The 25,480-nt window shown below is 39.0% G+C and overlaps 1 protein-coding gene across 3 annotated transcripts in view; it reads right to left on the bottom strand.

The window, feature by feature from the left end:
- Positions 1-25,480, bottom strand: part of NEBL (nebulette) — a gene marked incomplete at its 3' end in the record, with an annotated part of 357,458 nt that overhangs the window by 7,889 nt on the left and 324,089 nt on the right. The window contains exons 19-24 of one of the 3 annotated variants that reach the window (XM_080918598.1): positions 21,938-22,030; positions 19,602-19,694; positions 18,464-18,568; positions 17,438-17,609; positions 13,797-13,889; positions 12,900-13,049 (exon numbers count right to left, since the gene is read on the bottom strand). In XM_080918598.1, coding sequence (XP_080774724.1) covers positions 12,900-13,049; positions 13,797-13,889; positions 17,438-17,609; positions 18,464-18,568; positions 19,602-19,694; positions 21,938-22,030 — 706 coding nt within the window. The remainder of the gene's footprint in view (positions 1-12,899; positions 13,050-13,796; positions 13,890-17,437; positions 17,610-18,463; positions 18,569-19,601; positions 19,695-21,937; positions 22,031-25,480) is intronic. The other 2 variants (XM_080918599.1, XM_080918600.1) reach the window with 2 other exon arrangements.

The raw sequence follows: 25,480 nt of genomic DNA, 5'->3' as shown, positions 1-25,480 counted from the left end.
CAAGGAGATAAGAAAGGGTCTATTTTCATTCTTTTGCAGGCTGAGTGCCAGTTGGACCAGCACCATTTGTTGAATATGCTGTCCTTTTTCCATTGAATGTTTATGGCTTTTTTGTCAAAAATCAGGTGACCATATACATGAGGGCTCATTTCTGGAACGTCTATTCTATTCCATTGATCCACATGCCTATTTCTGTACCAGTACCATGCAGTTTTCAGCACAATTGCCTTGTAATGTGGCTTGAGGTGAGGGATAGTGATTCCCGTAGATGTTTTCTTGTTGTTGAGGATGGATTTCGCTATTCTAGGTCTTTTGTTATTCCATATGAAGTTGCACATTGATCTTTCCAACTCAATGAAGAACTAGGTTGGAATTTTGATGGGGATTGCATTGAATCTGTAGATTGCTTTTGGTAGGATGGCCATTTTTAAAATGTTGATCCTTCCAATCCATGAGCATGGGAGATCTTTCTATTTTTTGAGATCTTCCTCAATTTCCTTGATCCTTGATTGTGTATTCAAAGTGAACGGTCAGCTCTAAGCACATATACATATGAACAACACTAAGCAAACTCAGAAAGAGTTGTGTGTGTGTGTGTGTGTGTGTGTGTGTGTGTGTGTGCACGCATGTGCTAAATGGACTCAGAAGAGTGCGGGTGTCTAAGCATATGCAATATATACATATATATGTAACAATAAAAATTAAATAAGAGGTCATGAAGTTAACAGGGAGAGGTGATAAATGAGAGGAATCAGAGGAAGAAAGTGTCTGATAGAAACAATGTAAATACAGTATCCATGTATACATTTTTCAAAAGAAATTAAATAAATGTTAAAAAGAAAGAACTCAGTGAAGGATAGTTACTGTTTGTGTGAGATTCCTTGAATGGCCTTGCTATTACAAAAGCAAGATAAAAGGCTAACTACAGCAAGCAAGGGGAATTTGTAAAAACAGAAAACAACATGGCAGCCTTTTATGTAGCTAGTGTAGTGTGAGTTCATGAGCCTGAGTACAGATGGGTGGTCATGATGGTGCACTACTCTGGAAAACTTAGTTTCAGGGATTGTCATAACATCAACACCACAAAAACCAAAGTCTTCACTTTCCGAAGGCAACAACAAAACACAGAAAAATGATCAACTTTGTTTCACATTGGTAAGATACATTGATCAGAGATCTGGAAGCTCACACTCAACACAATATTGATAAGGCCAAAATGTCTTTTCTTCTGTATCAAGAAGTTAGCTCTTCCACATACCACTGGTCTTAATACTTTCTAACTAAGTGTTAACTTTTTAATTTTTGGATTTATTAATGTATATGAATATTTTTGCTGCACATATATACATATGTGCCCCCATTTCTACGTCTAGTGTCCAAGGAGCTCAGAAAGGCGCACTGGATTCCCATAGAACTGAAGTTACAGATGGTTGTGAGCCAGCATGTGGGTGCTGGCAAATCAACCTGGGTCCTCTTCAATATCAATAAATGCTCTTGACCACTGAGACATCTCTCCAGCACCTAAATATTATTATTATTTAAACTAAAGCATATAAGACTGAAATAAAGTACTGGGTAGATTTAAAACCTAAAAGTAAAAAGGCAGAAAAAGAACTGGAAAAAAAAGAAGGAATTTTATAAAAGTTTACAAAGATCAAAGCAGTGGAGTACACTCGTAGTACAGGGGAAATTAACCCCAAGTAAGTCCCGTTTAGTGCAGGTACCCACACTTAGAGTTGAACAAGAGAATGAGCACTGTTGAATGCCCTAGGCATGCATGCTGCTTGTGGGCTGTTACTAATTATCACAACTAAAATAGGCGTCATCCCCATGTTAATAATAAAGCTGAAGAACAAGAGCTTTATCAGGAAGACTGGAGGAGTCCTCTTCTCTGGAAGAGAACAGCAGGCCAGGGCTCAGGACACCAAAGTTAAAGTAGAGGCTTTGACTACCAAGTCTGAGCAAAGGTCAGCACACGGCTAAAGCCCCAGTGCTGAAGAAGAGAAAGGTTTTATTGGTTGTAGATATGATGAGTTGAGAACATAATTCAAAATTTTTTCTCTCAGAAGCTCACTATTTTGTATATCCAGAGAAAACAGGAAATTGTCCTTCAGAAACTTTCCAAACTGTCCAAGTTCAGGACACAACAGAATAAAATTTCTGTCATTATTCCCCAATACTTCATATTTTATTAACTAGCATATGTTAAAGAAGTTAATGAAGTTGTGCTTTCATTTGGGTTTTAGGACAATAAATCTCCATTTTGATAATCTATAGAGCATTTCTAAGAAGAAAAAGAAATGAAGGTTCTGCTGTTCATTTCAAAGTGGATATTAATGACTTAAATCCTACCTAGATCCTCTTTGTCCGGCTGACACATTGGAACAGATAGTTATAAAAAAATAAAATAAAAAATAACAAACCCACCCTAAAATAATGGTCCCAGGATGTGTCCCTTGTTTTCAAATAGCTTTAATTTATTAAGTGTATTAAGTTTGGGGTGCATGCAATGACATTCTTGTAGAAGTCAGAGAACAACTTGTAGAAAACCATTTTCTCTTTCCAATATGTGAAAGAGACCTGCAAACTTGGATTTGCTTCTGCCTTAAGGTGTACAGGCACTGTTGCTCACCAGGCCTGGCTGAAAGGAAAGAAGCTTAGCCAGGCACCCTGTGGGTTATGCGGAACCTTGATCCCTGGTGAATGCCTGGAGAAACTGCCTTCTCCAAGATGGTTTTCAGTGAAACAGTCTTTGTTGGAGGTGAAACCTTGTGGAGCTGGTAGGGGTTTTCAGAGTAAGTATACATCATTGGCTTGTGCTGAGGTGCTGGGAATGCTTCATCTGAATAAAGAATTCTAGGTGCTTACTAGGCATGTCATTATGAAGAAAGAAGTTAAACCTGTAACTTAGCCACCAGGTTACATCAAGGGTGGCAGAGGTGGGCGTCATTCAGGCTAAGAAATAATAGTCCTACTTCTGCTGGTCTCCAGATGACCAGATTTGGGCATGTCTCAACCTCACTCTTGTTCTAGACTGGCTCCCCAAGTCACAAGGCTTTCTAGCTTCAAAGAGACCCAGGAATTAAAGTCAGGTCATCAGGCTTGGTAGCAAGCACCTTTACCCACAGAGCCATCTCACCAGCCCTCAAATAGTGTTTAAACATATCTTTTATCTTTGACTTTGACTTCATAACCTCAAGGTCTCATGACACCTGGGTCCCCATAAACCACAAGTGAAACTAAATCCAAAGTTTGTGCTAGATTAACTGCAACATGGTATTTCATAACCCAAGGGAGCACTTTGCATTATTAGAAATCCATTACTTGTTCTGAAGAAGGCAGGAACACAGTAGATGACACATGGGTTTCAGTTTGCTTATTGTTGATGATGAGCTCTCATCAGAAAACTACTTATGAAACAGACTTTTTACCTAGTAAACCAGGAATTAATATACTTTAATTTTTTTAAGAGACATAGTCTAGAATTTAGTTAAACTGTGAAGTTTTCCTGGCATACCCAATCATCACCATGGTAGACAATCATTACTCAAATTTGAAAATCAGGTGTAGATATGCAGCCAGGAACGATACCACTGCAAGCACCTGACCTCTATCAACCTTCCTTCTTCTTCAATACTCCTAAACAACCACAAGCATTGGTGACTCAAATCTGACTGTTATAAAATAAAAATAACCCCAGAGGATATGACAAGATTGCGAGATCAGCTTCTGAATAATCACTTTGAATAACCAGAGCCATTTTGGACTCTGACAAGGAGAGATGGGGAACAGACAGTAAGACGGAGGAAGAGGAGGAAAAGGGGGAAGGAAAAAAAGAGAGGAAGATAGAAGGGAAGGGGGTAAGGAGGACATAAGGAGAGAGAAGGCACTTTGTCTCTCATTCAGATTGCAATATCATCCTATTTTATTCAGAGAAATTACCAATTTTGTGTATACTTGTCCACATGACAAGCTATACATGCTGATTAAATAGAATGCTGTATAGATCTACTGATTGGGTTTCAGATTACAAGAAAACGACAACTTTTTTCCCCTATCAATTAATTAATTACAGCAGAGGTTTTTGTATCAGTGATCAGTTCTTCAAAAATTCCTAGAAAATACTAAAGCATCACTTCTCTACGTATGAGAACACCTGTGATACCAGCACAGGAGTGTGAGGAAGAAGGATTCCCAGTTACAGGTCAGCATGAGCTATGTAGTCAATGCTACTCTAAAATTCAAAGAGTATAAAACACCATGGAGGAAATAAACTTTCCAAATTCAGTTTATAAATAATACCCCAATGCAGTGGAAAAACCATTGAGAGCCTGTAGGTAAAATCATTGTCTTTATAAAATTCTAGTGAGAAAGAAATTAGATTGAAGAGAATTATCCTCGGATCATGAAATTGAAATATGGCTGAAAATAGAAATACATTTATTTTAAAAATAAAGGGGAATATTTCTAGATCAGAAGTTTTCTTTTGAAAAATATATTTACATCTGAGGTCTACAAATCTACAAGTAAAATGATTATCATGAAGAGAGATTAACACATCTTTCATCTCACATACTCTGTGTCAAAACTGCCAAAGCACACTTCTGTGACAGAACCGTAATGTCTAGCTCATGGTGTATATCAAGTCTCTAGCCGTGTTGCTCTTCTCTGCTACTTCACATTCCCTGGCCATCACCAATTTCCTTTTCTTCTTCCTTCCCTAGTCACCACAGTGAGCCCTGCTCTTCCCTGTCTGAATTATTGGATCCCTTCTTAACTAACAGTGCAAACATATAATAGTGAGATCATGTTTTTCACAATGTCTGCTTATTTGGCCTGGTATAATTTTTAAATTATGCTCATGATTAGAAGACTAGAACCCTGAAACAGGGGGCAGAATGTCATCTACAAATTTAAAAACTCTTCAACTGATAACATTCAAAAGGCTTGGCAACCTCTAGGCACCATTCACATTAAACGATATGTGGAAATACAGCTAAGTGGGCACACATATTACTTGCACACATTTGTAGCTTATTATTATTATCACGTGCCTGTGTTTGATACTTCTGCTCCCAAGTCTAATGGGAGTGTATTAATAACACTGTTCTGCGAAACGTACGTCCATCGGAAAGTCTTACTGTTTCATCTGTCCATCTCCCGTCACTACTCACTCCCCTTTCCTGAGAATAGCTAACATAGCCCCATTCCTGAGGACAGCTAACATAGCCCCATTCCTGAGGACAGCTAACATAGCCCCATTCCTGAGGACAGCTAACATAGCCCCATTCCTGAGGATAGCTAACATAGCCCCATTCCTGAGGATAGCTAACATAGCCCCATTCCTGAGGATAGCTAACATAGCCCCATTGCCCTTCAGAGTTCACAACCTCACAATATACCAGAGTCTATCAGAGAAAAAACATGGCAGTTCTAGTAACTGTAGTCTAAGCATATCCAGTAAACTCTTCTTGTCTTTTCTTTTCTAGCCTGCATGGGCACCAGGCATGTCAGTCATATGCAGAAATACAGGCAAAACTTTTTGATGACTTACAGTCTGTAAGGAAGTAAAGAGTTATGAAGTATATGTGGGATATTTGATCAACAAAAGTCTTTCTGATTAGTTAACATTTAACCAGAAGCCTGAATGATAAGCAAGCTCAAAATCAACGGAGGAAAAAGTGTTCTAGACAAGGAGGCCAGTAATTTGAAAGGCCAGAGGCAAGAACATAGCAGGCAGGCTGAAACTGCTAGGAGGGCGGGCTGGTCAGAGGAAAGAGGCTAACGAAGAAGTCAGAACCACAGGCCAGGTTACACAGTGCCTTGTGAACTATGGTTTTTCACTTTTAGTCTGAGTGCAGTCAGGAGCCTTTGAAGTACTTGGAGAAATAAATTTACTGAGATCAAACACAGCTTTTGAATGGTGTCTATGATAGTGGGGTAAGGCTGGGGTAGAGCAAGATGGCTGAGACTGGCGTGAGAAAGAGGAGCTAAGTTCTATAAGATCAGTTCATCTGGATGGAGATTCTCACACTAGACACAATGAACAGTACCTCAACTAGGTGAAAGCCCAAGGACTGGGGTCACATGCTGTTTGAACCCCCCCATTCTGTGTGTGCTGAGGGGCAAGATGTCCTGGAACTCACTCTATAGACCAGGCTGGCCTCAAACTTGGAGATCCCCCTGCCTCCGTCTCCCAAGTGCTGGGATTAAAGGTGAGCATCACCACTGCCCAGCTCCTTGGCCATCACAATGTCTGCCAGAGCACAGCATATCTGATTCACCATCCAGAATATGGTGAGTTCATTGAAGACAATAACTGTATCTTTTATTTGTGTGTCCCAGTATCTCACCCATGTGGCATATGCTAGAAAATAGCAATAAACAAAGTCACCATAACAACGGACTTAATTGGTATAGTGCTTTGTTGACACCCATGAACAAGTGAGTAAGAATTTCTGAAAATACTGAATCCTCTTTACAATGTACTCTTCTCTGCAAACACATAAGTGGTACTGTACACGCAGTTTGGTTAAACTCCACGAAACTTCGACAGACATTTGCTTTGAGTCAGGAAAGGGAGAAAGCACTAGGGTGGGAGGGGGCGGGAGTTCACAAGGTTGGAGAGCTGAAATGTCTGTTTTGGAAAGTGCACCTGCTTTTCATTCTCCATCACACCCTTACAGCCTTTGATGCTCCGCAGAAGAAACAAAAACATGGAAAATACCTGAAGCCAAACGGAACACGTGTTCAAATGGAGGGCCGCAAAGAATACCTACGATGGCAAACACGTTAAAAAGTCTCCCAGTTTCAGTGGATGGCAAGGGAAGAAAAGCCAGTGAGACACAAAGCAGTACCAGGAGGCAGATACTCCAAGCCGACAAGAGAAAGAAAGACACGCATTAGATCAAAGGGAGACCTCAGCACAATGAACAGGGGCCATAAGGAAAGTGTCCCCCACACCACATGTGTGTCAGGCAAAGAGCAAGCAGCGCACAAGACGGTAAGGCAATAAAGATGATTTCAGTGGTTCCATAATCAAAATAAAACTGGGCGAGGTTTAAATAAAATCCTCTGTTATTGAATCACAACAGGACAATAGAGACATTCAAAGAAAACCCTCTGGTAACTTAATCCATTGAAGAGCAACCTGGCAAGAAAAGCAAGCTCCAGATAATCACATAAGAGAATGAAAATATTCAGCAATCAAAGCAAGATGGGCAACTGGTGTGAGAGACATGGAGCCCAGGCAGTGAAAAAATTGAAGGAGAAATCTTCTGGGTTAAAGCTCATGAAAGCTGAAAGCTGCACTGCTCTTGAAGGAAACAAGATAACTATCTAACCCTTTGTCCCAATGATCAGCATTTCCTCTCCTATGAGCCTAGCTGCCTAATTCGTAAAAGCCGAACAGATGGGTTTTAGAACATAAACACATTGTCATGGGGATGAGGAAAAAGGACGAGAGGAGTTAGCTGAAATTTACGGCACTTAGCTAAGGAAGCATAAAATATCTGAGAACACTCCCATGCCCACAATCCTGCCCCTCAGGCACAGGAAATTGAGGCCAGTAAGTGTCAGGACCCCAGTCTCCTGATCCACAGCATGACTTGGCCACATATGTCCCCTCTATAGCAGATGAGTGAATTATATAAAAGGACAGTTTTCTAGGATACAACACATTTTAATCACATAAAAATCCCACACCTAAACATAAAGAAATTGAGAAAATCTTCAACAACAACAAATAAAAAGAACACTTGAAATACATAAGACCACTTTCATTTTCTCTGGTGCTCTAGCAAGTGATAGGAAATGCTTTTCAATTTCCAGTGATGGACTTTAAACAAAGGCACATGATTGACTGTTCCTGCTAAAGACACTAATTATTTCCACCAAACACTTGTCATCACTTTAAAGTTCTGTCTTTTACTCAATCAGCCTCTCCCCACCAGAGCCCAGTCCAGCATTCATTTCAAAGGAATCCTACATTTCAAAGCCTCTAGGAAGACAAGTGTAGTGGCTATTCTTGGTTTTCAACTTGACTACATCTGGAATGAACCACAATCCAGAATCGGAAGGCTCACCTGTGATCCTGATTTTGAGGCTGGGAGATGGAAGTTTCTGACCGGGATCTTGGCATGGAGATCTTGAGGCGTATTGGCTATGAATCCCAGTACACTAAGGCAAGGAGATCTCTGAGCTCAAGGTCATCTGGGACAAAGCAAGTTTCAGATTCAGGTGTGCTGGTACACACCTTTAATCTGGGACACACCTTCTGTTGGAGACCTACATAAGGACATTGGAAGAAGGGACCCTGCTTGCCTGATCTGACTGAGCATCTGCTATATTCATAGACTTCCACTCACAGCTGCTGCTGGCCATTGTTGGGGAGTTGGACTACAGACTGTGAGTCATCAACAAGTTCTCTTATTATATAGAGACTACCCATAAGTTCTGTGACTCTAGAGAGCCCTGACTAATACACTAAGGATACAATCTCATCCCTTTCTCAAGGGGGTGGGATGGGGCACCCTCTGGGAATGTTTCTACTTCAGGATGTTTTCAGCTTTGCTTCAATGTCATCAAAACATGAAGACATTGAAACCAAAGTTTAAGTGTTTCCTTCAAGGCCTCCTACCATAGAGGTTTACTTCACAAAGATATTTGTGTGTGTACATGTGGAGGCTGGAGGTCAATGCCAATGTCTTCTTCAGTAGTTTTCAACTTTATTCTTTGAGGCTGAATAATTGATTCTCTCACTGAACCAGGAGCTTATCAATTAGCTAGGTTGGTCACCCAGAAAGCCCAATGAATCTTTAAGGCTCTGCTTCCTACCACTGAGTTTCCAGGCATGCCTCATCACTCCTGAATTTTGACATTGATGCTGGGGATCTGAGCTCAGAGTCTCATACTTCATGCTTAGGTAACAAGAACTTTACCCACTGAAAAATCTCCCAGGCCTCCTGGCTCTTATTTTCTGGTGTTTTTTTTTTTTTTTTTTTTTTTTTTTTTTAGGCTATGGAAGCTTTAGGAAGCAGGGTCTCCATGGAGAAAGTGCATCATGGGGAGAAGCAGCTTTCTGAGAGTTGTAACTGAATCCTGCTTGTGGTCCAAGCTCTCTGCTTTCTGGTTAGCTAGGATGTGAAGAGTCTTTGTCACAAGCTTTTGCAACCAAGAATACCACCACGCCTTGCCTGCCGTGATGGACACTGAGCTAAAATCATTCCTTCCTCCCCTGTGTCATTCAGCTATTTGCTCAGGTATTCTCTCACAGCAGTAAGATGAGTAGCAACAGGAGCAGTGACAGAAGAGGCTTCGCCATGGTAGAGCTGACAAGACTTTCTAATGACTTCAACACAGAGAAGGCATAAAGGACAAAAGTGCAGAATGAGTCCAAAGAGGGTGGCTCTACACCCTAAAAACTGTCACTTAGCACGTCGTAAGCCCAGGGAAGCACAGATTCCCAGAAGGTATGATCCTGGGATGGCTGGCACTAGGATTTAAGTTTAAATTACTATGCTTAATTTATGATCTATGAGGCAAAAATGCCTCTAACCTGTAAACCCCACTTGTCCTCTCAGGCAACTTTCTGGAATGCTGGGGCTGTGGATTGTGTAAGACAAGCTACGTATTTTTTCTCCAGTAAAGTTTTCTGTAACCCTAGTTGCACATGATGCATGCTATATCACATGAAGAAAGGAAGTACAGAAGCAGGATCTATGCTGACCTCTGACTGCACAAAGGCAGGAAGTGCAGAGCCCTGTGAAATTTACCTTTATTATATCCCCCCACTAATGTAATATAGGGTCAAATTCTGAGTAGGAATCTTGAGTACAGGCCTGGCCAGTATCCATGTTCCTGGTCTGTATTTAATAAAGCCTCTTATTTATTAAAATTTATTCATAATCAGACTGGTAAGTCTCTGAAAGACCTCAGACCCACAACAGTAGTTTGTTAGTTGAGTTGACAGGCTAATTTTGAATGTATAAAGTTTGAATGTCACTCTTCATTTAAATGGACAAGGTGGATCTCAATAATTATGCTTTGCTTTACCTAAAATGAATAGAATTCGAGCCATATTTTCATGTATATTAAAGACTCTTCCATAGAACATAGATACTTTCCGTTTGTGAATCACCTGAGCTGATGTCATCAAACTTACTTATGCATTGTAAGTCCTGTCTCATACCTCTATGCCTACTTGCAAAACTAAGAAGTGTTCCTAAAGAAAGATTGTATCTGCCTTGTAATGGACACCTACAAATGGCAGAAACTTATAAATATCTCCAAAGAATCAATTTGACATCATAAGGCCTTCTTCAACATAGCGAGCCATCACTGCCAGTGAAAACTCTACCTCCGTACCTTCATTTTAAATAACGTATTTTGGGCTAGTTATGTAGTAAAGTGCTTGCCTAGTAGTCAGGAAGCCCAAGATTCCACCCCAACCCCACTCACTCACTAACTAAATACAGAAAGACATAAATAAGCAAACACACAGGCTGTACATGTATATATGCACAGTCTACTTTCATGCATGTATACATGTACTTTTGTAAATATATATGTGGAAACCCAAAGTTAGCATCTTCCTCAGTAAGTCTTTCCCTTATTCACAGAAGCAAAGTCTCACAGTTGAACCCAGAACTTAGCAATACAGGCTAGTTTAGCAGAAAACCTGCTCCAAAGACTCTGCCTTAGGCTGAACTTACAAAGGCCCTGCCATGCACACTGGACATTCTTGTGGTTTCTGGGAATCCAAATTGAACTCTTCATACTTGCATGGCAAGTGTTTTATCCACATAATCAAATATTTTGAAAGTTCTTACTACATGGGCATGATACATGCCAATAATCTCAGTAAACAGGGGGCTGAGGCAGGAAGATAACAAGTTCTTTTTAGCCATAACATCTAATATAAGTAAAAGAATATCAGTTTGAAGTTTATCAACAGAGACATCTTCTCATTCCATTCAGCTTCAAATAGGAAAGGATCCTTTATGAAATAATTTGAGTAAAAACAGAAGAGTGATTTGAAAAAGCAAGAAGAGATAGTATGCAGTTAACAGCAGTGGGTTTGGCAACCTTGGGATAGAAAAAGTGACCCAGGCCAACACAGGCATCTCTTGCTACTGAAGATGGGGAACTATAGCTTCTGGAGTGGGCAGTTCTAAATTTTCATATCGATATGGAGTCATCCGAGACTTGAAAGAAGCCTTCAAAATATACCCTGTGCAGTCTCTGAACTTCAACGGTTAGGCTTCTCAGACATCAAGGCTAAGTGTAATTGTGTCTTAACTATTGTGCCCCATCCCATCTGCTCACACTCACTCTGTTTATAATTATCTGGTATCATTTTGTGTCTGCTCAATATCAGTCACCCACCAGAGGCTATGCCCTCCCTCCCTTGCCCCACAGCAGATCCGTCTCTTTTGTTCATTGATGGAATGTATTACAGAACCAAGCTCTTTGTCCATCTTTGTTGAGGGGGTGAGTAAATGAGAGAAGGCTGTGTTGGTGTGCACACATGGGATACAAGAGTCACCACTGAAGCAAATGCTCCATGGTAAGACATAACTCCAGTAAGCTTAACTGAATGATGTTAAATGTCACTGACCACAGCTAGTTCTTGCATTTACTTCTTGTTTTTACTTTATCACATGATTTTGAAATGCACTAAAAGAAATGTCAATATCTTACACTCAAAAAAAAAGACAGAGAGAAAGAGAGAGAGAGAGAGAGAGAGAGAGAGAGAGCAAGAATGAGTCAGACCTAGTAGAGACCAACATGTATTTTATCTAAAATTAATCAAAACTAGTTTGTAATTGTTTCTTTGGAATTGCATTTAAAAAAAAAAAAAACTGATTTGAGCATGATCTTCCAGGCAACTGCAATCTTAGTCTTGAGAAGCTGAGGCAGGAAGAAAATAAGATTGAGGCCTGACTAGGCTTATGAATAGCAAGATTCTGTCTTGACAGGGAAAAATGTGTATGAAAGGGAGTCTCCCACATGCTGACAATCTCTAGCCATCTCAGGACAAACTGAGTTTACAGTTCAAGCATAGAGAATATGACTAATTTTGTTTATTAGAGTATTGCTGTGGTAACTATGGTCAATGACTTTATGACAAGGGCTGTTCTTGGAAAAGATGCTCGTTCTCCCCAGGTATTGAACTACTGAACTTCAGACTCCTGCCTAGAGACTTTGGCAATCTGATCTCGAAAAGAAACTCAGTATTTCAGCTGTCCCCTTACCCTGAATCTTGCCTTTAAGAACAGCTTTATCAGCAGCTGCCACCACTTAATATCCTAATGGAATTCACTGAAAGTTCTAGAAGCTATCCACTAGCTTGGATGAAGAAAAGAAAAAGCACAGGAAAAGGAGTAAAGTTCATAATAAAGTGATGATTATTAATACCAACAAAATTTTCTACTTAAGAAAAGAATTATACATCTCAAGAACTACAATGCCATTTCTTTTTGACAAGCCCTAACTCAAAAAATATATATCATGATTTAAACACACACCAATTTATAGCAATCACTTAACAAGAAAAATGTTACCACAAGATTGGTTTTGTCCTAGTGGAAATCACACAGAAACTACCCAGAATTCTGGTGTCTACTAAAACTGTGCAGATTCACGACACACTTTCCAGGCATGCGCTTATGTAGCAAATTCCAGGATCATTTTGTTATCATAGATCTATTACACAGAAAACATGGAAACATGCAAAACTACAAATTAGTAGCTTTAAATAGAAGAGTCTTAGCTTTTCAAACTTTGAGTTAAGATTTCAAATACACTCAAGCTGTTTGTTTGTACAAAGGTGAAAATATGCAAAACACACTGGTGCACAGCTGAGAGGTGAGTTCATTTGAATGACTGCGACTTGATACCTCCTTCTTCAGAGGGTCTTGTTACTTCGCTGCAGCAGGAAAAGCTAGGGTAGAGCTCAGAGATCTCGGACTTGTCATCTCCCAGACCTGTACCAAAAGTGCTGGCAGAGTGGGAGCGAGACAGGCGTCTCTGGTACTCACTTGCCCTTTCTACATCAGAGGGAGAACATTCAGACATGTGAATGAATGACTTATACAACAGATAATTCCTTAAAAGCTTCACTGGAGAGCAAGAACAATCTAATTAAATAGGAATCTCTAATATCTGCTATTATAAGGTTGTACTCAACCATCCATGCATATAGGACCTAAAGGATGTTCACTATCATTTAATCTGGTTTTATTAAGGGGTAGGAGATGGACAATAACTATGCAAACATTAGAAAAGTAAGAAATTTCTTTGAAAGCATGAATTTGTTTTATAATGCTTGCTTTCAAGTAGCCTTGAGTATACAGTACTTGGAGAGTAATTTTTAGACCATACTTTCTACTGTTTTATATATAATTTTGAAACCTGACTCTAAAATACTGTAACACTATATTTCATGAGAAAATCTTCTTTTTGTCCCAGAAGCTCTTGGCAATCCAAATAACTAGGTCTGCAGTACCAGAAAGCCTATATAATCATATTTACCAATAAAAGGCAAATGTAAGTATGCCCTAGATAGCATTTGAAATGAATCTAGGACAAACTAATGTACGATTCATTTCTAAGCTCCTTTGTAAGTTTTGTTTTCATAAATAACTAATTTTATTTTAAAGTGACATGGTACATTTCTTGGGTTTTCTGAATTCTCAACTTTAAATTCACATGTCATGTTGGCCACAGTTAAAGTCTATAATTCATCATTAGCTTTCAGAACAAAACCCAAAGATACAGAGGAACTCAAACAATACCAGAGAGCATATGGAGACTTCGAGACTGAATATTGTCCTCCAGGGGGTCAATGTCGAAGATGGAGCCAGGATCTGTGCGCCACACTTTAAGGTCTTTCACCAAAAGGAAGAAACCAAGAGATCAAGAGGGAACTTTGGAAAGCCAGTATGGAAATCCATCAAGCAAACGCAACAGATTAACAGCATCTCAGTGCACTGCAGAGTCCGGAGAATGGTGGTGGTGGTGGGATGCTCAGGGTAGGAAGAAAGACACAACTCATCTCCCTTCCCATGTAGCTGCTAAGGAATGTTTGTGTCAAATTAGAGCAGCCTGACTTCTTCACTGCCCAGCATGGAAGTCACCATGAGGCAACAATGACACAGGCTGATTGACACATGGCTGCTATGTTCAGTCCTACTTCATCTCCAATCCCCAACCCTCCTCACCCCACAGCAAAACAGTCAACATCTGCTCAAAATTCCTAAGGACAACACCTGAGTATTCATGGGAAATGACAAAAAAGGGTTTTGTTTAAAGGCCTTATCTCCCTGTAACAGGAAAGCATGCCGAAATTGTAGACAAGGGGCAGGAGCAGTTTTCATTCCATGTTTGAGTCAATGGGAACAAACAGCCATATAGGAAGAGTTTATCAGTTCTATAGGAAGGATTCTAACAGAACCATGAAGGGTGGGGGAAGAAGGCACAAGTGATTTCTCCCACCAATGGACCAGAGATTCATTTGCTTCTGCATTCAGCTCACGTGCTATTGTCATTTTTGAAGTGTTTCCCAGAGGTACATGTGTTGAAGACCTCTTCACTACCCTGTGACATAATTCAATGCTGTAGAAACTTTAAGAGGTGATCACTAATGGAAGGTAGATAATTAGGGAGTTCCCTTTTGGAGCAGCATTTGTGATGCAAATACTTATCTTTCAACAAGCCCACTAGTGTATCCTTTGCTTCCCAGTGGCTGTCTTCCTCTTTTACACTCTGACTGACACACTGCACTGTTACAGACCCAAAACAATAGAGCCAAATGACTATAGGCTAAAACCTCATGCTGTCAGCCAAATGAACACATTCCTCTTTTCAGCTGATTTCTCAAGTATTTTGTCACAATGACAGCCATGCAGCTAACAGACATGGAGGCCAATGTGCCCTTGCTGTGTTGTAGCTTAAGGCAAAATTCAAGTTTAATATTCTGAATGAATCCATTGCTACAATGGATGAATCTAAAAGGGCTGGGTGGTAACAAACAACTGGGAAATAAGTATCCAGTTGTGATGGAAATGAGGTAAGGTTAAAATAACATAACTAGTGAATTAAAAGACTTTACTACCAATTACATACTATTGATTGTATGCCAAACACTATTCTCTATTATGACCTAACTCATATATACTACTACAGGTCTGCTGTTGTTACCATGTCCTAAGTGAGGAACCTGAGGCTCGGAGAGCTTCAGTAACATTGCCAAGTTAATTCAGCTAGTGAGCATCAGGTCACCACAATATAATATGACTAGGACCAACTTTCAATCTATACTAATTAGCAAATCTATAATATCTCAAAACTTAAATTTTAATACATGGTATAAGCCCTGTATCACTGAGAGGTTTAGTGCTGGTTAAATGTACTTCATTTTATAATTTCGTAATCAAGCTTTCCTGGAAACTGATTTTCCCATAAGAAGAAATATACTGACTTCTAGATTTCCCACTGCATACATAATCTTTAGTTATAAATTTTATATTTAAAAATAGCAACAACCGTTATTGAAAATACAATAAATGCTAACTCTGAGAGCCCTGTCTAGACAGTTTCATCGTGCTTAGCAGTGATTTCTCCATCAGTCCTGGTGTCTGATCTTCCTAAGACTCTAGGGTGAGATGAATCATACCACTCTCTCTTATGAGTTATTATCACAAATCAATGAGACTCTCTACCTCCACATTACTTTTACTGAAAACATCACAATTCATTCATCCATCTTATTATGACCCCTTTAAGCAATCAATCTGGAAAGATGAGCAAAGCTATCAATAGTCTCCAAATAGCTCTGGAGTGTTACTTTGGAAAATATTCACTTTCACTTTGGTAATGATCCAAGTCACTTAGGGCTCTGACATTAGCATTCTTGCTTTATACTAAAATGTTACTTTGTCAAATACTTGCTTCCCTACCCACTAACCTCCCTGTGACCTTTTACTGCTATGACACTCAAGCAGAAGATCCCCTCTTTAAGAGAAAAGTAACCTAAGATTGAAGTTACTGAGAAGTATATGCCATATGTGGTAGTTTGAATAGGTATCGCCATATAGACTTGAATATTTCAAAGCTTGGCCCATAGAGAATAGCACTATTAGGAGATATGACCTTGTTGGAGAAACTGTGTCACTGTGGGAGCTAGCTTTGGAATCTTATAAGCTTATTCTATACCAGGTGTGTCACAAAGTCTCTTTCTGCTGCCCACCAATCAAGATGTAAAACTCAGCTACTTCTCCAGCACCATGTCTGCCAGCAGTGCTGCTGTGCTTCCCACCATGATGCTAATGATGGCTGGAACCTCTGAAACTGTAAGCCAGCCCCATTCAAATACTTGCCTTTATAAGAGTTGCCTTGGTCATGGTGTCTCTTCACAGCAATGAAACTATAACTAAGACATCAAGAGCTCTCTGATGGTGGTGATGTGTATTGTCAATTTGACCCTATCTAAAATCTCTGTAGAGACAAATCTCTGGACACACCTGTGAGGGATTATCTTGGTTAGATCAATCAAGGTGGGAAGACCCAGGCTAGATTCAAGTGGCACCATTCTATATGTTGTGGCTCAAGACTGTGGGAATGGGAGAAAGGGAGCTAAACACTGCACTCATTACTCGATGCTTCCTAGCAGGGGATTCAATGTGACTAGCTGTGGACCAAAATTGACCCTTTCTTAAACTGTCTTCATGTGCATGCATGTTGTCACAGCATGCTGAAGGTAACTACATAGTAAACCACACAGCTAGAGTAAATAGAAAACTTCAGATGCTGATGGCCTCCAGAGAAACAAGGCTCAAAGTTTTGATTTGTACTGATAATTCCAGCTTATCCTTCAGTCTGATTTCTACTGATATCTCAAGTCACATTTCATATTTTTTTTCCTGCGCTGAATATGTAAGGAAAAGAAACAATGAACAGAGAGAGGATTCCTCTCTAAATAACATGGCCCTCAAATATCCCAGTTCACAAGCATTATTCAAAAATACAAATGATTCATGCTACAGAATACCATCAGGTTCTCTGGTTAATGACAAAGGGACAAAAGTGGGAAATGACCAATTCTTTCTCCCATGTGCATGATGTCTATGGTGAAACAGTTTCACCAAGCAACCACAGAAGCTAAAGGAAGCAAAATATTCAACCTTTGTAATCACTTCTCCCTGGGATGCTGCTATTTCACAAGGCAATGTTAACCAGAACTTTGGAGAATAGTAAAGTATAAGCAATGCTATTTTCTGGATGCTCTAGTTCCTTTTCATTATGGTACAAAAGCATTTTATCTATGACTTAGTTGAAATGTACATCAAACCTGTAAGGTCAGATGAGTACGGAAGCTAGTTCGAGATCAGGCACAGCCTTTGGCCCAAGCATCTCCATGGGAAGACCACACACTTACCAACAATGATCCCAGGTCTTCTATCCATCTCCACTACGTGAGGCTGGACACCTTTATAGGCGGCATCACTCACAACCTGGGTGTTCTTCCTCACCCGCTCCGTCACAGGATCATCCACCACAGGAGTGAATCCTCTTCCCTTTGTCTTCTCAAAATCTTCATGATATTTGACCTGAAAAAAAAATTATGATTAATTCAAACTGAAATTTCTAATTATCTCATGTTCATAAAATGATAGGCCATATAAAATATATCTGGATTATTACATACAATAAGTGTAATATACTGTAATACAATATAATTTCCTCAAGTAGTCCAAAGCACTGTCAGAAATCAAGTGCTGATGATTTTATATATTTAAATACTGTAAATAGTATCTCCTTTAAATTATATGTAAATCTACCAAGGAGGTATAAAAGACAATTACTTGAAAACACTTGTTACTTCATAAAACACACAATTAGACTATTGATTGATTTGCAATCATTTCACTTTCAATATACAATAGTAATAAGTTATTTAAGTATAATTTACCAACATAACACAGTACTATTTAAAATTAGATGAAGAGAGTTTTGTATGCTCTATAAAACTTTATATATAATCAGCAAAACGATCCTCTAAACTATACTAGCTTATATTGAACATTTTAAATGGGTAAACTTTATGGTAAAAAAAATCACAACATGAAACTGTTCTTGAAACACACTAAAATATTCTTTATAATATTCAAATATAGCAAAGTTTGTCTTAAAATTAAGTGAAAACCAAAATCTAGGAAAACATATTTATTGTAGTCAAGTTAGAAATAACACACCAAAAATCATTGGGGGGGATTATTTTATTAGAAAAAAAATGTTTTCATTACATTTCTATGTAAATATAACACCCTGCCCCAAGGGTTCATTCAAATTCCAATGCTTTGTTAGTTGTCCAGATTAATAGTGAGCAAATGCCATCCAAACACAGGTCTTGCCATTCCTTAGTATGATTTAGTCATGGAGACAGTGATCCATCACATCCTACCATGGAAACATGATTTTGTGCTTCTTTAACATGTCTCAAAACAGGTGTATCTAAGAGCAGACATGGTCTACCTTTCATTTGTTTATGGTCCTGAGTATATTTCACCTGCAAACAAACAAACAAATATACAATAGGAGGCAATCATATAACTGGATAATTATGATCTAGAAATTCCATAACTTTTGAAAGCTTTTCAAATGGGTATGTCATGCCCAGCCTACTCAAAATTACTCCCCAGGTAATTTTTTTTCCGGTGGATAACATTGCGTTCCTAAAATCACACTCCGGATGATTTCCATTAAAAGTTATCCTATAACAGGAAACACACATATGTGCCTAACCATCAGTGAATAACCACCAGAGAAACTGCTTAGCACATTTAAACGTGGCAAATAAAGCATGAAATACAACAATATGCATTTTCTGTTTCTAAGTAATTTTCTACTCTAAGAGTGTGGTGGGAAACAGATGAGATAATTTCTGCTCTTAAATTCATCTTAAAGAGAATTGATGCTGAATATGCCTGATGTTTTGGACAGAAGAGCTCTGAAGGAGCTGTCAGTTATGAATCCCAAATGCTGACCCACAGGCATGGAGACCCTGTGGGTGTACTGTGAGCAGGGCCCTGGTACTCAGATCTGCAGGCATTTGAGGGAAGCCCACAGTGGGGTATAAAATCTACTAAGGCAGAGCATACCAACTATGGACAGCTTCCCAGACTAACTGAATTCTATATTCAATGCACTAATATTTTTATTGTCTGAACTCTTATTTTGAATTATTCATTTTTAAAGTTGTCTTTGTACAAAGTATTTAACAACTCATGTTCAGTGAATTACATAAGTAAAATGACAAGTTTTTTTTAACTTAGACATCAAAGACTTACCCAATTTCAAAGACACTGATTAAAATAACATGAGTCATTGCTTAAACAAACTAGAGTTGTGACACATCTTGAAATATTAATAAAGGATTTTACAACTAATGTAAGTGTACATGGTGAGAGCTTTTGGGATTCATCTGCGATAGCATATGTGCTCATTGGAAATACATTTTATTTATAAAACAATAAACAATGCAAGTAAATTTTAAAGGATACATCCTTTGCAATGGTCCTAAATGAATTAAAACCACTTGCCGAGCTGATATTTTCTTGATTCTTCTTTACTCTTTCCATTTCAGGAGTTATGCTCAAAGCCGTAGCCTTTCCCAGCTGACTTTTATAATAAACCTACCATTTTAGAGGGAAAAAAATAAAGGACTGTGAATCACTTTAATAACAGAAGAATCACATCATATGAAATTTTAATGGGCTACCCAAGGAAGAGAACTCGTTGAAACAGAGGAGAAAGGTGAAGAGGGGGGAAAAGAAAACTTAAAATGTTTTCATCTTCAAACATCTATTTCATTTTGGGATAGGAGATTCCTTCTCAATCACTATGGATAGCTTCAAATATATCACCAGAAAGCATATAGTGAGCTCATTCATGGGCGAATATGAGAAGAAATGCTTTGTGGATATTACAAGTCTTCTCTGAATAGAATGGTACTGTTTAGTCATGTTTTCTCAGAAATTAACTACAACATGGTCTTGAAAGGACATTATTCCATTATGTGACCATGGCCAGTCATGTAAAGACAGCATGCTTCTTTATATACCATTCCTCCATCTCTCTAACCATATTCTTTCTTTAGAGTAATAGAGTCCCATCAAGTATGACTGAGAAGAAAGGGATACTACTCCTCTAAAATAGATAACTCTTAGTAAAAGTATCTAATGATAACCTGCCTGTGATTCATAAGCTAGTCAAATGACTTTATGAGTTTTGGAAGAAATGATTTTTTTGAAGATAACACATTTCTGAGTTTCCTTTTCCAAAGAACCCATTCTATACGTTAACTTTGTCTTCAGGAAGGTGCACTAGCTCCCAATCACCCTCTTCACCTCAGTGCCTTGGCATTCCCCTACATTGGGGAAACATGCCCTCACTGGACCAAAGGTCTCTTCTCACATCAGGCACTGCTATCTTCAGCTACATATGCAACTAGAGCCATGGGCCTCTCAATGTGTTTCTGATGGTTGGTGATCTAGTCCATGTAAGCTGTGGAGGATTTGTTTGGTCAACAATGTTGTTCTTCCTATGAGGCTACAACCCCCTTCAGCTCATTCATTCTCTCTCCACCACCCACCATGCACCATGGCAAGGGTCACTCTTGCTTTTTACACATGGACTTTCACAGAGGTGTCCTGTTGACTGAACTCAACTGATCATGAAGTGTTGATTGTGGTGCTTAAGTGGGGATGGCCTGGATTATGCCTTAAATCCCAGAACTTGCAAGACAGGGGGTCTCTGAGTCCTGAGACCATCCCAGGCTAGAGTGATTTCCAGGACAGGCAGAGTAGCACAGAAAAACCTTATCTCAAAAATCTAAACTAAAAGAAGAAGGAAGCGGAATAGAAGGGGTGTGTGTCTTGGTCAAAATAAACTACAATCTCTACAATGAAAGTAAGGGAGGACTTTTAAATAGAAACAGCAGAATGATATCAGGACAGTAAACTAGAACAAAGTCTTTGCAGCAGGCTGGGAAGGTGTTTTAGTCTGTTTCTGGCCCTCGATTTTCCACCTTTAATATCCCTGATTTCATTCACCTTTGGAGGTATTAGTCAAGATAAAATATATTGACCTTAATTTTCCTCCTCTACCTGGGAGAACTAATTTTTAAATTTTAAAGTCTTTCAAAATGCCAGTTTTGCAATAAAGAGGCTATTCTTGTTATTGGAGAAAGTTCCATAAAAGGATTGGCAAAAGGTAAAAGCACTGCTTGTAGTTTCCCTAAAAAGATTTATAAATTCCAGAGGACCCGAGTTCAAGTCCAAGATTTGCCCTTACTTGCAATGGAACTTTGCCTCAAAATTTAGTTGTCCTCATCCACCAATCAAAGGAATGAATAATGCTGAGCTCAGGTGTTAGGATATAATATTAAAAGAGGACCTAGCATAGAGCAGAGGTCCCTCTCTATTGTTAATTAGGACTGCTTCATGACAGTAGCTTATGAAGTGACTGGCTGATGTCTTCCGTTGCACTTATAAGGTGCCTTCCTTTGGTACTGCATCCTACAGTACCAATCAAAACAAGTCTTCTCTTTCCCCATCTTGTTTTCCCTTCCAATACATAAGCCTTTTCAGCTCTTTACCTAAATGTAGTTTTAGAGATTTAGCAGTGAACTAAACTGTTCATGTGGAAAAGATGTGGCCCTCTTGCATCCTCCCGTCCTGGGTATCTAATGCAGACCCCTGTGTGTTAGATACATAATTCAAACTTCCTGACTTACCCAAGTCAAACTTTATGCCTTTCAATGTGTGAAATAAAAATGCCAAAATGCATAGAGGATTCGCTGATTCCCAGAAAGCATTTTTTTAAAATAAAGGTACATCATGTTAGATAAAATATAACGGAAAACAGAATGACTTGCCGCACTCAGCTGTTCCTGGTTCCTCCTCACTCTCTCCATCTCTGGGGTCATGGTTACTGGAGTGGCCTTGTAGGTTTGCTCTTTATACTGGAACTGCAGCACAAAGCATAAGACAGTTTAGCATCATGGGAAATAAATGAGTCCCACCGCAGTGTACTAAAGGAAACATCATATGCCACAGATCACTTATACTCTTCCCCCATGATACCCATATCCCTTTTTAAAAATATTTAACTATTTCAACAATACAACGTATTTCGATCATATTCTTTTCCTCCCCCATTTACTTTCAAATATTTCCCACCTCCTACCAATCCAACTTCATTTCTCTTTCAAAAAGAAAAGAAAGGAAAAAAAAAAAAAAAAAAAAAAACACAGAACCCCTCCCAAAAATAAGAAAACTAAAAATACCAAAACAAAATGCACAGGCACAAACAAGAATACTGATTCCATACTGTATTAGCAAACTACAGTGGCTATGTTTGCCACTAGAATGTGGTTGATATTCCACTAGACACAGTGGATTTTCTGTTTCTCAGAAGGTATCAACTAGAAAGCTCACTGAGCAGAAGTGGGTGTGTCTACTTCTTCCAGACCCCATCTTCTTGAGAGATCTTACTCCACAAAGTTTTCTTGTCTAACTTTCTAATTATTCATTTTACTGATAATCTTTATATTATATAACTTCTCATCAAAAAATGATTTTTATTTCATCAGTAATAAGGAATTAGCCTTTCTGTGGGTCTACCTGTTCCTGACATTAAAGGCATGTTTATTAAATTATCACCTTATATTTAAAATGATTTATTATCATTATCATTTTAATAATAGGTCACACTGAATGTAAAATAGATTCTTGCCATCACTCTCAGCATTGAATGAAAATGAAGGTCACAAAAATCCTATGCCTGCTCTTCAATGGCATACTGCCTCTGCCAACCTTCCCCACAGGGATCTCACTTTCTCTCCTTACCAAGTTCCAACGTTGGAAGGCCAGACTTCTGCCCTAACACTACAGAAGGTATCCTAATCTACTGCATAGAGATCTTCTTTCTTAGCTGGGTAGAAAAGGGTGATGACTTCATTGCCCACAGCCAACCGTCCGAACAGTTCTACAGCATCTCAAGAAAGAAAGGAAAACCAAACACAAAGGCGGGGATGTTGAAGATAGCCTATCTGTGCAGAGATTCTGACAGCTGCAGTAAAGCTGGAAGAGAAAATCCCTTTTCAAGGAGCTATATGGCAATAGTCAATGAGTTTTGAGAGTTTAATTCCACCCTTGGGCCTTGCACATGAAATGTATCCTCGTATGAATAAGCAGAAAAATGAAGAACAATTTCCTCCAATGTACCCTCCTCTCCCTAAGGAGCAACATTCTTTGTACTGTTTCATGGGAACAGTTAGGCAAGTTCAAAGGGCTGAATGATAGACTTATACTGAGGAATATTTCACGTGACCATTATTGGCAGAAATATCATTCCTCTTAGAGCTTGAACTAAAGATTATGGAGTAGCATTACTGATAGAGGGAACCTACAGTTGCTGGGGAAGCAAAACATCAATTCAAGGGGAGAATCTTGTCCTAATTCTCCTATTCATCACTTGTCATGTGCCTTAAAAGCAATGTCTCTTTAATACTAAAATCTCTGTTTTGCAGGAGAGGAACTTTGATAGGTGACAATCTGTGGAGAGTATATAAAAATGAAGTCCAGAGCTGGAATCAAACCTATCAGTATTCCAAGATCAATGTTCCTCCCCACCACTTCCATCCTTATTCACTCCTGGAGCCCACCATCTGCAGGAAGGACACGCCACATACATTCTAGACATCTGTGCTATCATGCACTTAGTTTTCAAATCATACCGAAATAATGTATTTAAAGGCAAAAATCAAATAAATTGAAGACTCAGAGTCTTGCACATACAAATGAGAGAACCTTGGTAATCTAGAACAAGAGAAAAGGAAACGTGGCTACAATAAATGAAAAGGAGGAAAGGAGTAACATGTTCTGAAGACACAGACCAACAGGTAATGTGAATCTTAGGAAATCACAGTATCAGAAGCCAGGAAGTCACCTCTACATGCATCCAGATTATAAAGCACCTGTATTGTGGCTTGACCATGAAATGTCACAGGCTTGTGTGTTTTTATGTTCTCCATCGACTGATGGCTAAATCTTGGGAGTCTAGAAAACCTTTGGACATAGAGAGCAGCTGATCTGCTGGAGATTAAAGGCTAGAATTATAGCACTCTGGGTCTTGTTTCCCAGTTAGGTACTGGCATATAAGCAGACCACCCCATACTCTCCTAACATTCAATAGCACATAATCATGTGTTGTCTCCCATGCTGGACTGTAGTCCCTCAAACCATGAGCCAAAATAATCTTTCCTCCTTCAAATCACTTACTGTTGGGTATTTGGTCACACCATAAAAAGAGGTACCCTGTATCCTGACATTAATTCCACCCATGGATTTCCCCTTCAGGTAGGTCTATTTAAAGGAAAATCAACTAGAAAAACAGAGGCTGTAAAACAAGCTAGCAAGGCCTTCCTTTGTAGGTGACATTTTGTGACTAAAATTCAGAGAAGACTGGGATCCAGGCAAAGAGAACAAGAAGTACACATGAAAATGTAGCCAAGATTTAAATCTATAAAATTTTTAGAAATCACTCGATAATACTTAAAATGATTAAAGCTGAAGTCTAGGCTGGCATAAAAACACTGGACCCTCATATATCAGCTGTCTTAGTGTCTATGGATTTAACCAGAGTAAAGATTCCAGGATCAATCCAGACCCAAAATAGTTAAATTCAAAGTTCACTGAGACAGGTTTCCTCTAAATGTTATGCAAAAACAGATCTTAGCACAGAAAGCTAATAGTAAAAAGGCTTGTCCTCAAGGTGAAAAATGTCGGGATGCTTAAATGTTAGTGAATCGCCTCCTAGTTTGACAGATCAGGCTAATCTTAAAAGGCCAAGTTTCCATTTGAATATTAAGCAGGGGGTTATGGCCCTACCTCAGAGATACAGAACTACACATTTCTTGATTGCTAGAAAAAACTAGGGGGGAAAAGATGATATACTATACTGTTGTGTATGATTTTGTTCAGGTAAAAAGTCCAACACAATTAAAATGAACACTTTTGCTTCTCAAGATTCTTCATAAAATCGCACAGTCATTTCCCTATAGGAAAATGACTAGATGTCCTCCCCACCGCAGAACACTCGTAGCTGATGTTGGCATCCACAGATGCATGCTAAATGTTGCCATTGCAAAGCGAAGTACTATAACGTTTGTTTCCCAAACTAACATCTCTGTCAGATTCAAGTGGCACGTCATTCAGATTCCCATAAAACAGAACAAAATGTCACTTACTCTAATCCAAGCCTTAGCCTCCAAGTCCTCTTTCCTAGGTGCTATCCTCAGGACATGGTTTTCTCTGTGGCACAGGGATTTAACTATACTGGCATTCTGAACAATTTTTATAATCGTGTATTAAACTAAACATCACCTTACCCTTCCTGGAATTCGCACAGAAACTAC

Source organism: Micromys minutus (assembly GCF_963924665.1).
Source record: "Micromys minutus genome assembly, chromosome: 6".
In the NCBI taxonomy this organism is placed as follows: domain Eukaryota; kingdom Metazoa; phylum Chordata; class Mammalia; order Rodentia; family Muridae; genus Micromys; species Micromys minutus.
Note: the sequence above shows the minus strand (reverse complement) of the source record. Positions and strands in the feature narration are given on the sequence as shown.